Below are 16,631 nucleotides of genomic sequence, written 5' to 3'. Positions count from 1 at the left end.
AACCCAGAGTCCAGTTCCCAGGCCCTCACTATGTGGTAAGTGATCCCCGGCACGTGAAATCTCTCCAGGTGAGCAACAGTTTCTGCATCTGTAAAAGAGAAGCAGCAGTCCCTGCCTCCCAAGTCTGTAAAAGTGCTCTGCAAACTGCCAGTGTCAGAAGACAGTGTTCCTGAGGGCAGGGGCTGTGGCCAACAGGTCCAGACAGATGTTAGCAGGTGCTCAGGAAGCAGGTGTTGGCTGAACTAAGTCAGGCTCCAGGAAGTGGTAAGCACAGGGGGCTACAGGCAGGGTGGACGGCCTTATTACCTACCCAGTTTTGCTACATGTTGGGCCACGAGGCCTAGGAGGGGAACTGGGTGACCAGGCTCTGGATAATCTCTTTAAAAGGCCATTACAGAGCAAAACAGTCAACAGAGTTTCTCTGCTCCAGCCCAAGTTCACCTGCATCAAAAAACTACCTGACTGGTGTATGCTTTCCTCCTCCCTCGCCCTCTCTTGCTGCTTCTTCCCCTCCTTGCCTTGCTTCTTTTCTTTCTTCCTACTTTTATTCTGCCACTACCATCTGGCAGGAACCATGGGACCTCAACACCTTCCCACTCTCCACAAAGACACTGGATCAGGCCACTGAGTCCCCTCGGCCTCTGTCGAGTTTTCTGCCTCCCCTGCTCCAACTCCCCTCCCATCTGTCCCTTCGTCCTGGAGCCACCTGGAACCCAAAGAATAAGAAACAAAGGGCACCCCATTCCCACCATGGGGAACAGTGGACGCCTCTGCAGTCCTGCTGAGCCAGGATGAGCTGGCCTGAGCCGCCACACTCCTGAGCCCCTCCATCCAACATCTTCCACTCTCTTCCTGCCCTTCCCCTTTGCCCTCAGCTCCTTCTTCATTTGATTTGCCCTGCACGGCAGCAAATGCTCTTTTGCAAGCCTACAACTGTCCTTGTTCTTCCATGTAACTCGATTTCCCCTCAGCACATGTGGCTCTTTTATTAATGGGCCTCTCACATTTGCTTGCCAAAAGGACATACGGACCCTGACCCAAACTAATGCCACAGACTCTCCCTTTCCAGCTTAGATGAATTGAGGGGAACTTAGCTGTCCCTACTGAAACTGGCTTCTAGATCCTTCTGTATGGCTATTTACATGATACTATAAACGAATTTCTGTCTCACCTTTTCCCTTGCCTCCCAGTTAATCTTGCCATTCTCAAATTCCCAAAATTGTAGTGTTTGAGCTGGAAGCAATTCTAGAAAACAATTCGTCTGGCTGGACGTGGAGGCTCATGCTTATAATCTCAGCACTTTGGGAGGCCGAGATGGGCGGATCACTTTGAGGTCAGGAGTTCAAGACCACCCTGGCCAACATGGTGAAACCCCATCTCTACTATAAATACAAAAATCAGATGGCTGTGGTTGTACGTGCCTGTAATCCCAGCTACTCCAGAGGCGGAGGCAGGAGAATCACTTGAACCTAAGAGGCAGTGGCTGCAGTGAGCCAAGATTGCACCACTGCACTCCAGCCTGGGCAACAGAGTGAGACTCTGTCTCAAAAAAAAAAAAAAAGAATAAAGAAAAGAAAGGAAACAACTCGTCTTATTGTCTTCTTTTACCAACCAAGAAACTGAGGCTCAAGCAGTTCTTCTCCTGCCCAAGGTCACAAAGCAAGGCCTGGAGGCCTGGCACCCCTTTGTCCAGACTGGCTTCCTCCCTCTCCACAGCACCACCTTCCACTCCCTCCACTGGAGAAGCCTGCATTGCTGTTGTTCTATCAGATGTATTCTTATGTCTCATCTCCCAGGACAACTTGCGGCAATCTTTCACTGTCACCTTCTCAGCAGCAGCAGACAGAAGTATGAGACTCTGGGGCCAGGATGGGGGCAGGAAGGGGTGGTGGGCACGCTTCTCTAATGCCCTGGGTTGGGGCCATTACCCAGTTTGCCTTCTGGCCTGATTGGTTGTTTATCCTCACGTTAGCCCCTTGTTTAAGAGCCATTAGCCATTGGCTGCCTACCTAGCATCCATTCTCCCCTCCTTCCTCCCATTTTATTTAGGTATCCTTCCCTGTCCCAAGCTGGAAGGAGTTTCTGAGGAGGCTGACCCAGCTGCGGGTCCCAGGGAAGCCTGGGTGGTCCAAGAATTACTCCACCCCCATGGCAGTATGTGATTCAGGACTGCATGAGACCCATCGAAACAGTGAGACATGAACTGAGGTCTGGAATGAGGGGTTTGCTTCTCAGGAAAGTTTCCGGTCTCCTAAGAGGACACTCCTTCTCTCTCCTCTGGATATGTCTGTGTCTGGTGGGGATGCTGGTGCTGCTGCAGCCAGCTCAGCTCCAGCCTGAGCATGAAGCTGATACCAAGCGCGGCCACAGCAGATATGGAAAGATCTGGTCTCCAACCTCATCACTCCGGAATCTTGCTAAGTCATGAAATAACATTTCTATTTTTGCACAAGACATTTTAATACAGGGTTTCTATTGCTGAGCATACTCTGTTATCAAGGCCTTGGAGATTCCTTTCCTCCCAGGGGCAATGTTGCACCAGGTCCTGGAGTCTACAGGCCCCCTCTTCCTCTGGTGTGTGGAGGCTGTGTGCTGGTCCCCAAGAGACCCTCATCACGGTAGACTTGCAGAGGAAGCGCCATGCTGTTTCTCACATCCTCCCACCAAGCCCCCAGCTTGTTCCTGCCACGTGGTTGCCACTATTCCCAATCCGTCTGGGATGCTGTTTTCTTGGCTGATGCTCTCTTATTAGCACATGATGTGGATGCTGAGAGATCCGTGTGTGTCTGTTTGCAATGTTTCTTGGTGTCTTTAACTCGAGGGCCTTCAAGATTCTTCAAGTGCTTCTAGTACGAATGCCAGCTAGGGACACTGGGTGCAGGTAGTGGGTGGAAGGAAAATCCTTAAGGTTCTGGTCTCCTCTCCACCTGTGTGTGGTCTTCAGAGGGGCAACACCAGTGACGTGTCTCCCATAGGCTCTGGGTTTCATGGTTCCTCTCTGTGGTTCAGCCTGGGCTGGTGAGAGCTGACCCCTCCTAAGCCCCAAATGTCTTCTCCCTGGGTGCAGTCTCCTCGGGTTCCTCCACCTATCACCAGGGCACTCTCTTCTGTAGGTTCCTGGCAATCTGCCCAGGCCTCTCACCTGGATCCTTCAAACTGCTCTGATAATTCGTCTCCCAACCCTCATGCCTCCAGCTATCTCCCTGCACTTACCAATCTCCTGCCCTCACCCAATTTCTACTCTGATGGCGAGTGAGCCTGTCCTCTCTCTGCCTCATCAATTTTTCCATCTTGTTTCAGATCTCCATCCTGAAGCATCTTTCTCGCTCTCCTAATTACTCTCTCCCTCCACTATTACTTACTCATTTAGCTCTGGAAAGCATTTGGGGTTACAGTCAGGAAGAAGCAGTTTCTGTTACAAAAGCTTCCATCCACGTCTCCACTTCTGGCCCCACTGGGGGATGGAGGCACCCCAATTTCCATCCCTTCTCCGCGCTGCCGTTCATTTTCCTTTTCTTCTCTGTCTTTCTGTGGCCTCCACTCCCCATCTGTGTGCACGCACCTCTCGGTTTTGTCTCTGCTTCTTCTGTCCCTGTCTTTTCTAAATATTAAATCCCTCAAATGGTTCACTCCTCCTTTAAAAGCCTCTCCTCATTCTTGGCACCAAAACGTTGCTTGGCAATGAACCCTCGATTCTCTTGTTTTTATATTTTCATTTGGTTCTTCATTGTTATTTTCTTTTGAGCTGTTTGCAAATTGTTTAGGGGAATGCAAGACTCTGTATAAATTAAGATGAATCAATTCTGACTCATGGAGCTGTGGCTGAGTTCCTTCCCCCTCCCCTGACATGAAAATAAGGATATCTCCAAAATACATACCTGTAACCCTCATCTCTCTCCAAGCCCCAGATGACGGGATTTCCAGGATCCTCCCGGTTGCCCATTTGTCTCTGAACTTCTGTAGCTTAAACTCTACCCCCTAATATAATACCAGGACAGGAACCATTAAAATCTCATGGAATAGTTCTTACAATCTGGATTTTATTCAATGAAATAAACACTTAATTACAAACATCTGCTTTAGCCTAAATTCTAATTACTTAATCTAGCCATCTGTAATTTTAATGATTTTCCAGGATTTTTGTTCTTTGCAGAGTGATTAATGGAAATGGCACGTGAAGCTAGCGGCTGTGTGTGTGTGTCTCCATTTGTGACACCCCTTCTTCTGCTTGCATTGTCTCAGGCAGAAGCATATTTGCAGCTCACCGTCAGCCACCTGGCAGGTATGGCCTGGGGGTGTGGATTGAGCTTGCTTTCCTGGTTACCTCTCAGTTCAGCCACTCCTCTCTCAGTGCCCTTAGAGCGGGGCTCCCTCTCCAGAAAGCTCCACCTAGAATGCCGAAGGCCTGACCCTGAAGATGAGGAAGAGAGGGAGACTCTTACCCATGTCAGGAGAAAAAGGCAAAGGAGAGAAGAAACCGCCAAGAGTGAAGAAAGAGTGGGGAACATCGTGCGGAGAGAGGGAAACAGAAAGGAGGATCTAGGGAGAAGAGGGAGAGAAAGAGAACATCCCCACTGAGGCTGGAGCGGCGGCCTTTGTAGAACGCTCGATGGTGGGGACAGAACCAGGCTGTTTTCCTGGAACTGACTCCTTCTTGCCTTCCAGCTCCCCAGAACATGAAAAAGCTGGGCTGTTTGTGCTGTGAATTTCTCAGTCCCCAAAGAGCCAGGAAGAGGCACCGCTTTTCTTTTCTTTTTTTTTTTTTATCACCATTGTTTCTTTATTTGCTTTTCTGAAAAAGCACAGTCTCTATTGATGGAAGCCTAGCCTTGCTACTATTCCCAAGCTAAGAACAGTCTTGTTGCTATTATCTCATAGCAAGTGTACAGTAAATGTTTTCTTTTCTTTTTTTTTTAATTTTACTTTAGGTTCTGGGGTACATGTGCAGGTCATGCAGGGTTGTTCCACAGGCCCATACATAACCAGGTGATTTGCTACCTCTATTCCTCCTTTGACTATATCTGGCGTTTCTCTCCATTTTATTCCTCCCCACCCTCCCCATCCCCTGCTGTCCCTCCCCTAGTCCCCCTAACTGCCCCGAGTGTGTGATGCTCCCCTCCCTGAGTCCACGTGTTCTCATTGTTCAACACCCACCTATGAGCAAGAACATGTGTTTTGTTTTCTGTCCTTGTGTCAGTTTGCTGAGAATGATGGTTTCCAGATTCATCCGAGTCCCTACAAAGGACACAAACTCATGGTTTTTTTATGGCTGCATAGTATTCCATGGTGTATATGTGCCACATTTGCTTTGTCCAGTCTATCAAGACATTAATGTCTTTGATGGACATTTGGATTGGTTCCAGGTCTTTGCTATTGTACACAGGGCTGCAATGAACATACACATGCATGTGTCTTTATAATAGAACGATTTATAATCCTTTGGGTATATACCCAGTAATGGGATTGCTGGGTCAAATGGAGTTTCTATTTCTAGATCCTTGAGAAATCGCCACACTGTCTTCCACAATGGTTGAACTAATTTACACTTCCACCAACTATGTAAGAGTGTTCCTATTTCTCCACAACCTCTCTAGCATCTGTTGTCTCCAGATTTTTTAATGATCGCCATTCTAACTGGCGTGAGATGGTATCTTAATGTGGTTTTGATTTGCATTTCTCTAATGACTAGTGATGATGAGCATTTTTTCATGTTTGTTGGCCTCATATATGTCTTCTTTCGAAAATTGTCTGTTCACATCTTTTGCCCACTTTTGAATGGGGTTGTTTGTTTTTTTTCTTGTATATCTGTTTTAGTTCTTTGTGGATTCTGGATATTAGCCCTTTGTCAGATGGGTGGACTGCAAAAATTGTTTTCCATTCTGTTGGTTGCTGGTTCACTCTAAAGATGGTTTCTGTTGCTGTGCAGAAGCTCTGAATTTTAATTAGATCCCATTTGTCTATCTTGGATTTTGTTGACATTGCTTTTGGTGTTTTAGTCATGAAGTCCTTGCCTATGCCTATGTCTTTGATGGTTTTACCTAGGTTTTCTTCTAGTGTTTTTACGGTGTTAGGTTTTATGTTTAAATCTTTAATCCATCTGGAGTTAATTTTAGTGTAAGGTGACAGGAAGGGGTCCAGTTTCTGCTTTCTGCACACTGCTAGCCAGTTTTCCCAACACCTTTTATTAAACATGGAATCCTTTCCCATTGCTTGTCTTTGTCAAGTTTGTCAAAGATCAGAGGGTTGTAGATGTGTGGTCTTGCTTCTGAGGCCTCTGTTCTGTTCCATTGGTCTGTGTCTCTGTTTTGTCACTAGTACCATGCTTTTTTGATTACTGTAGACTTGTAGTATAGTTTGAAGTCTGGCAGTGTGATGCTCTGGCTTTGTTCTTTTTGCTTAGGATTGTCTTGGCTATGCGGGCTCTCTTGTGATCCCATATGAAGTTAAGTAGTTTCTTCCAGTTCTGTGAAGAAGGTCATTGGTAGCTTGGTGGGGACAGTGTTGAATCTATAAATTACTTTGGGCAGTATGGCCATTTTCATGATATTGAGTCTTCCTAACCATGAGCATGGAATGTTTTTCCATCTGTTTGTATCCTCTCTTATTTCCTTGAGCAGTGGTTTGTAGTTCTCCTTGAAGAGGTCCTTTACCTCCTTTGTTAGTTGTATTCCTAGGTATTTTGTTCTCTTTGTAGCAATTGTGAATGGGAGTTCGCTCTTGATTTGGCTCTCTGTTTGTCTGTTATTGGTGTATAGGAGTGCTTGTGATCTCCGCACATTGATTTTGTATCCTGAGACTTTGCTGAAGTCGCTTATCAGTTTGAGAAGATTTTGGGCTGAGATGATGGGGTCTTCTAAATATACAATCATGTTGTCTGCAAATACAGACAGTTTGACTTCCTCCTTTCCTAATTGAATACCTTTATTTCTTTTTCTTGCCTGATTGCTCTGGCTAGAACTTCCAATACTATATTGAATAGGAGTGGTGAGAGAGGGCATCCTTGTCTAGTGCCTGATTTCAAAGGGAATTCTTCCAGCTTTTGCCCATTCAGTATGATATTGGCTGTAGGTTTGTCATAAATAGCTTTTATTATTTTATGGTATGTTCTGTCGATATCTAGTTTATTGAGAGTTTTTAGCATAAAGGGCTGTTGAATTTTGTTGAAGTCCTTCTCTGCATCTTGAGATAATCATGTGGTTTTTGTCTTTGGATCTGTTTATGTAGTGGATTACATTTATAGACTTGCATATGTTGAACCTGCCTTGCACCCCCAGGATGAAGCCTACTTCATCATCATGAATAAGCTTTTTGATGTGCTGTTGCATTCAGTTTGCCAGTATTTCATTGAAGATTTTTGTGTCAATGTTCATCATGGATATTGGCCTGAAGTTTTCTTTTTTAGTTGAGTTTTTGCCTGGTTTTGGTATCAGGATGATGTTGGTCTCATAAAATGAGTTAAGGAGGATTCCTTCTTTTTGTATTATGAGAACTCCACAAAGATATTCCTCAAGAAGAACAACCCCAAGGCATATAATTGTCAGATTCACCAGGGTTGAAATGAAGGAAAAAATGCTAAGGGCACCTGGAGAGAAAGGTTAGGTCAACCACAGAGGGAAACCAGTTAGACTCACAGCAGATCTCTTGGCAGAAACCCTACAAGCCAGAAGAGAGTGGGGACAATATTCAACACCCTTAAAGAAAAGAACTTTCAACCCAGAATCTCATAGCCAGCCAAACTAAGCTTCATAAGTGAAGGAGAAATAAAATCCTTTGTGGACAAGCAATTGCTAAGAGATTTTGTCACCACCAGATCTGCCCTGCAAGAACTCCTGAAACACTCAGCACAGAAAGGAACAAGTACCAGCCACTGTGAAAGCACACCGAATGGCAAAGACCAAAAATGCAATGAAGAAAATTAGTCAACTAACGGGCAAGAAAACCAGCCAGTAACAAAATGGCAGGATCAAATTCACACATAACAATATCAACATTGAATGCAAATGGCCTAAACGCCCCAATCAAAAGATACAGACTGGCAAACTGGATAAAAAGTCAAGACCCATTGGTGTGCTGTACTCAGAAAACCCATCTCACATACAAAGACACACATAGACTCAAAAGAAAGGGATGGAAGAAGATTTACCAGGCAAATGGAGAACAAAAAAAAGCAGGGGTTACAATCCTAGTTTCCGATAAAATGGACTTCAAACCAACAAAGATCAAAAGAGACAAAGAAGGACACTACATAATGATAAAAGGATCAATCCAACAAGTAGGGCTAGCGATTCTAAATATATACGCACCCAATACAGGAGCTCCCAGATACATAAAGCAAGTTCTTAACAACCTACAAAGAGACTTAGATTCCCACACAATAATAGTGGGAGACCTCAACCCTCCATTGTCAATATCAGACAGATTGACAAGACAGAAAATTAAGAAGGACATCCAGGACTTGAATGCCAAGCTGGACCAAGCAGATCTAATAGGCACCACTTTTCAAAAGGTGGTTGCTAAAATGAGAAGCCTTGGGGGAGGTGTGTTGCTATTGTCACTGCTGTGAGCTTCCTTTCCATGCACCGAGGTGAAAGTGTCTGGAACACCTTCCGTTCCCTCTCGGAGTACACAGAGACAGTGGCTAGAAGGTTCTCTGGCACTGAGAGACAGATGAAGGTTCTACTCCAGGTTACCTTAGGGTATTGACTTGGGGGAACCTTGATGTGCCATCCAGCACGTCCATGCTTCAGTTTCCCCACTTGTCCAAAAGGGCTACAAGACCAATTTTAACTGTTACTAGGATGCCCTGAGGAGGAAAATAGAAGAAGGTGGGATAATTTCATAGGAAGGGCTACAGGAATCTTCGGCTCTATGCCGAGGTGAAACCGGGTGGAGTGAGCATCCTGCTCTACTTGCAAGAACACTTGTTCATTTTATTGGCAAGAAGACCAAAGGGGCTTGGCTGAGAGAAAGCTAACTAAAGTAGACGCAGAATCTGTGACCAGCACAAGGACCAGCTCTAGGCCTGAAACGTGGATTCTCCTTGCACAGTTCCCGGAGGCAGCCTTGAGCTGGTACAGCTCAGCCCATCTTGACTCTTGTTCTCCGCCAGCAGCACCGACAGACCCTTAGAGAACACCCCCACTCACTGAACACCCCCCAGGCATTCTTGGGGAGCATAAGATGCTGAGGCTTTGGGAGGTCTGACATTGGACTGGGAAGGAAACAAATGAGGTCAGGGTTTCTATATTTTAAACTGCCTTGGGTGGCATCCCTGTGACAGGACACCCTCTCCAGTCCACTGAGAGGGTCAGCACAGCACCCCTGCTCCACCTGGATGCCGTGGACTCTACCTGGTGTTTTGCACACAGAAAATGAGCAGTGAGGCCTGGGTGCTGTGGCTCATACCTGTTATCCAGCACTTTGAGAGGCTAAGGTGGGTGGATCACAAGGTCAGGAGTTCGAGACCGGCCTGGCCAAGATGGTGAAAACCCCATCTCTTACAAAAATTAGCTGGGTGTGGTGGTGGATGCCTGTAGTCCCAGCTATTCAGGAGGCTCAAGCAGGAGAATTGCTTGAACCCCGGAGGTGGAGGTTGCAGTGAGTTGAGACCACACCACTGCACTCTAGCCTAGAATACAGAGCAAGACTCTCTCTCTCGCAAAAAAAAAAAAGAACAAAGCAAGCAGTGAGTTGTTAGCTTCCCTCTCTTCAGGCAAGCCTCCCCTGACCTCTGCAGGCTGAAATCAGGGACTTCCCTCTGCTTCCATGAGAGTAACATATGCTAGGAGTCACCTTCCCAGAGGTGGAGGTGAACCCTGCTCCTGCATGGCACGCCAGAGGAAAATGACTTTGATCTTCACCCTGTGACTACATAATGGGGCCAGTCCTTCACCCCATTCTGCCGTGATTTGTTTGTTCCCACAGAGTCTCATGTTGAAGTGACCCCAGTGGGTTAGATAAAGGGGGTGGATGCCTCACAAACAGCTTGGTGCCATTCTCACTGGAGTGAGCAAATTTTTCACTCCAGTTCCCACAAGAACTGGCTGTTGAAAAGAGCCTGGTACCTCCTCCCCTATCTCTTTTGCTTTCTCTCTTGCCATGTGAGCTGCATATACCCCTCCCCTTGCCTTCCACCAAGAATGGAAGCTTCCTGAGGCCCTCACCAGAAGCACATGCTGGCACCATGCTTCTTGTACAGCCTGCAGAACCAGAAGCCCAAATAAACCTCTTTTCTTCACAAATCACCCAGCCTCAGGTATTCCTTGAAGGCAATATGAATGGACTAAGACACACACTGTATTCAGGCTTTCAGATGTTTTACCATGGGACTTTGCGTTTTTTTCCTCTAGAAGGGTAGAGTGCATTTCCTCACTCCCTAACATTGAGTTGGTGTGTGTGACTTTCTTTGGCCAAGAAAATGAGGGTGTGCCTTTCTGGGAGCCCAGGACTAAGAGGTCTTTGTGTTTCCACTTGCTTTGCTGCCTTTCTGCCATCACCACGAGAATATGCCAGGCTAGCCTGCTGGTCCAGGGGAAGAGCAAGAGGTACTAGCCCCAGGTAGGCCCAGTCTGGATTAGCCAACCCATGCATGCTGAGATCTCAGCCAGAGCAGCAGAGCTGCCCATCTGAACCTCAGACTCAGCTAGATGAGCTGCTCCCTAGCTGACCCACAAGTGCATGAGCTATATATATGTGTACCGTATGCATATTTATTGTGTATCATGAAATTTAGGAGTTGACTGTTACACAGCATTTACATAGCAAAAGCTACCTGATATATTTAATAATGTCTATTCCAGCATTTGGCATATGTAGGTTGTTACATGAAATGACTTGGTGAATAATTGTGAATTGAAGATAAGACCAGATCCTATTTTATCTTCACAATAATGCTCTAAGATGGTCAGGAATAATTCATCTAAAATTATGGAAAAAGAATCTGAGGCCCATAGGGGTTATGTCACTGCCTAAGATCACACAGTGAGAAAATGTCAAGGCCAATGTTTGCCTCCAGGCTCTGTGCCTCCAAGGCCGGTGGTCTTTTCAGCCTGTCTGACCATGACAGCACTGACCCACGGTTCTGTGAAAGGCACTCTGGCCTTTGTGCTGGATCCTTACGAAGAAGCCCACTAGGAACCAAATGACTCTGATCTGTCGGCTTGTGGCCAACGTGAGCATCAATGCAAAGGCCAAAACCCTTAGAGAGAATGAGGAAATAGAGCCTGGGACCAATTACTTCCCTAGGCCAGATGCCAAGTGTGCTGAGGTTTGGGTTGAAGGGAAGAGGCAGATATTTTTGTGTGTGTCTTAAATATTGTGTTGTAATACTTTCAAGTTTGTCAGCGCCTATTAAAAAACTGGAATTAGAACTGTAAGAACAGCGGACTCAGTTGGGAGAACAGGGCTTGCCTTGCTGCTGGGGGTTGAGTGATTCCTGCGCATGACATTGTGCTTTGAGAAGTCCCTCTCTGTCCCTTAAGCCATTTAACAGAGATGACCCCTTCCTTCAGCTGCCCTCCTTGATCTCTCCCATGGGTTTTTGCCTCTTTTAGGTCTAAAGTAGCTTGTTGGGATGGGTTCCGTAAACCTTCATGAAACTCTGTTTCACAAACCCATTTCTCTGTCACACTCCCTGGATCAAACCCTCCTGAGTTTTCCATGAGCTCTGACCTCCTTAGCTACCCCTTTCCTTCCCAAGATGTCTACGAGGTCACATGATCATAAAGGCACAGAGTTTTGTGAAAGGTCATTAAGTCCATGCCCTGGATTCCACAGCCCCCTTCCAAGGTCACCATGTTGGCCGAGCACTAATTAGATGCTAAGTGTGTGGATGTCTAGACATGCCCTTGCCTCTGGGTATGTTTTATCAAAGACAAGCATCGCTCCTATTTTTAAAACTCACCAGAGAATTTCCCATTCCAGGAGTACCCAATTTCACTGCCATCTCCTAGACCTAATTTTAACCTACTTCTTTCTGTCTCTAAGTCATCATTCAACAAATACCTAGTAACTACAGCCTGACTCACTCACTCACTCATTCATTCAACAAATACCTAGTAACTACAGTTGTGTGTTACTTAACAATGGGGATGTATCATGAGAAATGCATCATTAGCTGATTTCTTCATCGTACAGCCATCATGGAGTGTACTTACACAAACCTAGATACTATAGCCCACTACACTCCCAGGCTATATAGTATGGTCTAGTGCTCCTAGGCTACAAACCTGTACAAATGAGACTGTACTGAATACTGTAGGCAATTGTAACACCATGGTAGGTATTTGCATATTGAAACACACCCAAACATAGAAAAGGGACAAGAAAAATGTGGACAAGATGGTGGTCTGTGGGACCATCATCGTACATGTTGTCCATTGCTGACCAAAGTGTCACAGTGCATACATCACTGTACTTCCATCCAGCCTGGCTCAATTACAGTGAAGTGTGGCAAGGATGTTGATAGTCCTAGAGAGATGCAAAGTGGCACAGAGGTTAAAAGTATAAACTGTAAAGCTGGATGGCCTGGGTTCCAATCCTGGTCCTCTGCTCACTGGCTGTGTGACACTGGGCTATTTGCCTAACCTTTCTGGGTTTCAGTTTTATCATCTGTAAAATGGAGATACTGATAGTAGCTGCCTCAGGAAGTTGCGGTGAGCATCACAAGGGCTGCCTCGTGTAGCTTTTAAAAATAAAATAATGTGCATAATGGGACTAGGACAGGGCACTAAAAGCCACACACTTGGGTGGGCGTGGTGGCTCATGCCTATAATTCCAGCACTATGGGAGCCTGGGGTGGGCGGATCATAAGGTCAGAAGTTTGAGAACAGCCTGGCTAATATGGTGAAACCCCGTCTCTACTAAAATACAAAAATTAGCGAGGCATGGTGGCAGGCTCCTGTAATCCCAACTACTCAGAAGGCTGAGGCAGGAGAATCGCTTGAACCTGGGCGGTGAGGTTGCAGTGAGCAGAGATTGCACCACTGTACTCCTGTCTCAACACACACACACACACACACACACACACACACACACACACTCCTAGTCTCCTGAAAACTAGCCTTTTAACAAATGTACACAAGCAGATATTCTTGGCCTGCTCCATGGAGAAGAACATCCAACTCAGTGGAGAATGGCCATAGAAAGGTTTGCTTCCATCACACATGCAGGAGGGGCCAGAACTGCAGAGAGGAAGCACAGGTATTGGGCAGAAAGGATGAGCTCTGACTCAGGAAGTGGCCAGGGGGTGGACAGAGCACCAGACCAGGAGCCAGGAGTCCCAGGGTCTAGTTCCACTCTGCAGCAGTCTCGACGTTTGCCCTTAAACAAGACCCTCACATCCCCACTCCACATCCCATTCCAGCATGGGCTTCAGTTTCCTTATCTGAAAAATGAGGTGGTAGATCAGCTTAAAGACGCTCCAGACGGTTCTTGGATCCTAACCCCAGGCAGCTTTCAGCAATGGTAGCACTGAGAGTCAGGCCACTGGAGGGCTGCAGACATCACTAAGTGACAACCCGGTGCTCCACACAGCCCCCTCCCTGCTGTCTACAGCTCACTGCTTCCCAAACCTCATCCCCTGCAACTGCACCCAGCACCTCTCTACCTCCCTTTCTGAGCTGGGACTGGAACGAGAGATGGCTGGACTCTAGGAGGGTGTGTTGCCCAGGGGTTGGCCCACAGAGGGGCTAAGTGCAGAGGCCAAAGGGCACCAGGAGGAGCTCTAGCGGGTACTTACCGCAGGCCCAGTGAAGGGCACATGGTCACAGTTCTCCTGCCAGGACTGGTTGAGGCTCTGGGCAAACTCTTGGAAGAAAGCATGGGATTGGTTGAAAATGGAAAATCCCAGGATGTTGACACGATCATCCACAAGGCTGTCCATTCTCTGGAGTGAGAACTCCTGGAAAGACCCAGCATCAGAAATAGAGAACACAGTTAGGAAGGGGTGAAGTGAAGGATGGACTTTGATAGAGCACATCCGGGTACCTCACTCTAGTCCAGTGAACACCAGACACTCTGTTGGGACCTACGGGTCCAGAGGTAACAAGAGCAGTTTTCCTGGGAGGTAACAAGTGTCATGGTTGAGGATGGAGGAGAAAAAAATAAGTAGAATGATCACTAAACAAGGTATATATAAGACGCACTAGCTGGAAAGAGAAAGAAAAAAACCCATGTGCCTAGTGGAGGCAGCACTAGGCACATGGGTTTTTATCCAGGGGAAGTGGGACGCTTGAGCTGAGTCTTGAAGGATGTATGGGCATTTTCCGGGTGGAGAACTGTGGATGGTCAAAGGCTACTCCAACCAGAAATCCCCATGGATACAAGGGCCCAGAGTTGAGAAATTGCAGGGCCTTTCAGTGAACTGCCGGTGGGGTTCTTATACTTTGATGAAGACGTCTCTTCTTAAAGTATGATTCTACTGTCAGCATCATCCAGGTTCCTTTTTAAAAAATGATGAGGCCGAGCATGGTGGCTCACACCTGTAATCCCGGCACTTTGGGAGGCCGAGGCAGGTGAATCACTTGAGGTCAGGAGTTCAAGACCAGCCTGACCAACATGGTGAAACCCCATCTCTACTGAAAAACAAAATGAGCCGGACGTGGTGCACATGCCTGTAATCCCAGCTACTCGGGACGCTGAGGCAGGAGAATCACTTGAACCCAGGAGGTGGAGGTTGCAGTGAGCCAAGCTCACGCCACTGCACTCCAGCCTGGGTAAGAAGAGTGAAACTCTGTCTCAAAAAAAAAAAAAATGATTCTTGAACCCCACCTAACACCACCTGAATCCAAGCTTGCATTTCCAGCAGGACCCCAAGTCGTAACACACTTGAAGTGTGGGTTAGCACACAGGATACAAGGGGGCCTGGGAGAGAGATGATGAGAAATGAAGCTGGGACAGTCAGCAGAGGCCAGACCCTAAGGGCCAGGATGCCAGGCTTGGGAACATGCCCTTTGTCTTCTGCATGATGAGACCCAAGGGAACTGTCAGCGGAGGAATGCCAACACCAAGCTTGCTTTCCAAGAACCTTAGTCTGAAGGTGTGCAGGTAGGTGGTGCCTTCATTTGCCACTAAGTCTTTCATTCGCTTAATACACATTTAAGCATTTGTCACATGCCAGTCATGGTTCTATGCATGGAGGATGGATGAGAGAGACACACAGCCTAGCTGTTCTCAGGGAGCTTGCAGTTAGTGGAAGAGAAAGATAGTAAGGAAACAAATTAATCATCATTTTGTATAGCTATGGAGGTGGGAGTGGGGTGAGGGACTGCTGCTTTAGATGAGGCAGTCAGGGAAACCCCATCTAAGGCAGTGACATTTAGAAGCGCAGAGGAGTTCTCCCAGCAACCCATGGTCCTCATCCAATCACCCGGGTGGGGCCAAGCATTAGTTAGCTTGCAGGTGTGAGCATCACAGAGGCCAGTTAGTGTTATAGCGAGGGGCAGTGTTCTCTCTGAGTGCAGAGCTCTGGCCCCCAAGGTCTCCCTGGGCCCTGTACAGCGAAACCAGTCAAGAAAGTGTAGATTATTCAGCTCACTGATACCCACTCCCGGAAAGATGCCTTCAAATATGTGTCAGGCCACCTTTTCACACCAAAGTCACATTCATCACATGGTCATTGAAGTGCCTCACACACAGCTCCACACACTTGGGGGTACACAGGACTTTCAGACCTCAGGACTAGCCTGTCAGCCACTCAACCTGACATGACAGATGGCAAGTGCCTTGGGCTTTCCTTCTGGCCAGGCAGAAAGATTGCTTTCCTCCAGGCAGTCTCCTCTTCTGAAGACTTAGCTGCTGTAGGCCCCTGGCGCCACCCTTGTATCCTTGCCACATAGCTCCAGACACTGCCAAGGCCTCAGGCTGCAGGCCTGAGCTCACCTGTCCAGAGGCTGGCTTCATTAGCTTTTGTGTGCAAATTAGAGATACCAAGGTTCCTCTGAAGCCACCAATACCTGACAGAGTAGATTTGGATAAAGATTAAGTGTATGTTGGATCCTGTCACATTCCCATTAGGGGAAACAAGGACATGCCAGAGAATGTATTGATTCCTACGCTGATATTATCTGCTATCTCTCTAACAGGGCAGCTGCCCATGTGCTGTAGGCTATCAGTAGGCATGAGAGGGCAGATGGCTAATGAGAAGAAGATGCATTTGGCAAGGGTGCATTGAGTGGGGCAGAGCCAGACTGTTGTGGGCAAACCAAGGGGTCTGGCTGGGCATGGATGGCAGGGGCTGAAAAATGTCCTCTTTTCCCTGGCTTCCTTAACAATGTGGGCAGGCACGTCAGCCCAACTCCATCCTCTCCCCACACACATAACCTAATGGATAGAGGCTCCTTTTAAGGAAGCCCTGAGGCCCTGGATGTTCACAGACTCACAGTGGCAGCTAGGGTGATACAGTGGCTTCAGGTTTTGGTATTTCAGGTTCCTTACCATGTTAGCTGTATGACTAAGCAAGGTCTGTAACCTTCTGGGCTCAGATCCCCATTTTTTAAAAAGAAACAATATTAGCAACCCTATAGGTTATTTCAAACCGGTTTCCGCTGCCCACCCGTCTAGAGTCTACTTAAGAATGTACATCTGGCTCACTTAGGTTCCCATTGTGCCTCCCCAACCTCACCCCAGCCACA

At 47.1% G+C, this 16,631-nt stretch overlaps 1 protein-coding gene across 13 annotated transcripts in view; it reads right to left on the bottom strand.

Annotated features, from left to right (window-relative positions):
* The window catches only part of GRIK4 (glutamate ionotropic receptor kainate type subunit 4), a 489,633-nt gene that overhangs the window by 117,031 nt on the left and 355,971 nt on the right, over nucleotides 1-16,631 (bottom strand). For all 13 annotated transcript variants that reach the window (XR_013523083.1, XM_078339710.1, XM_078339708.1 and 10 more), the window contains one exon: nucleotides 13,739-13,900. Coding sequence is in view for 12 of the 13 variants with exons in the window: in XM_078339710.1 (XP_078195836.1) it covers nucleotides 13,739-13,900 (162 nt within the window). In the remaining variant the exon portion in view is untranslated. The remainder of the gene's footprint in view (nucleotides 1-13,738; nucleotides 13,901-16,631) is intronic.

The sequence above is a fragment of the Callithrix jacchus genome, chromosome 10, assembly GCF_049354715.1.
Source record: "Callithrix jacchus isolate 240 chromosome 10, calJac240_pri, whole genome shotgun sequence".
NCBI classification, from domain to species: Eukaryota; Metazoa; Chordata; class Mammalia; order Primates; family Cebidae; genus Callithrix; species Callithrix jacchus.
This window is presented reverse-complemented; position numbering and strand designations above follow the sequence as displayed.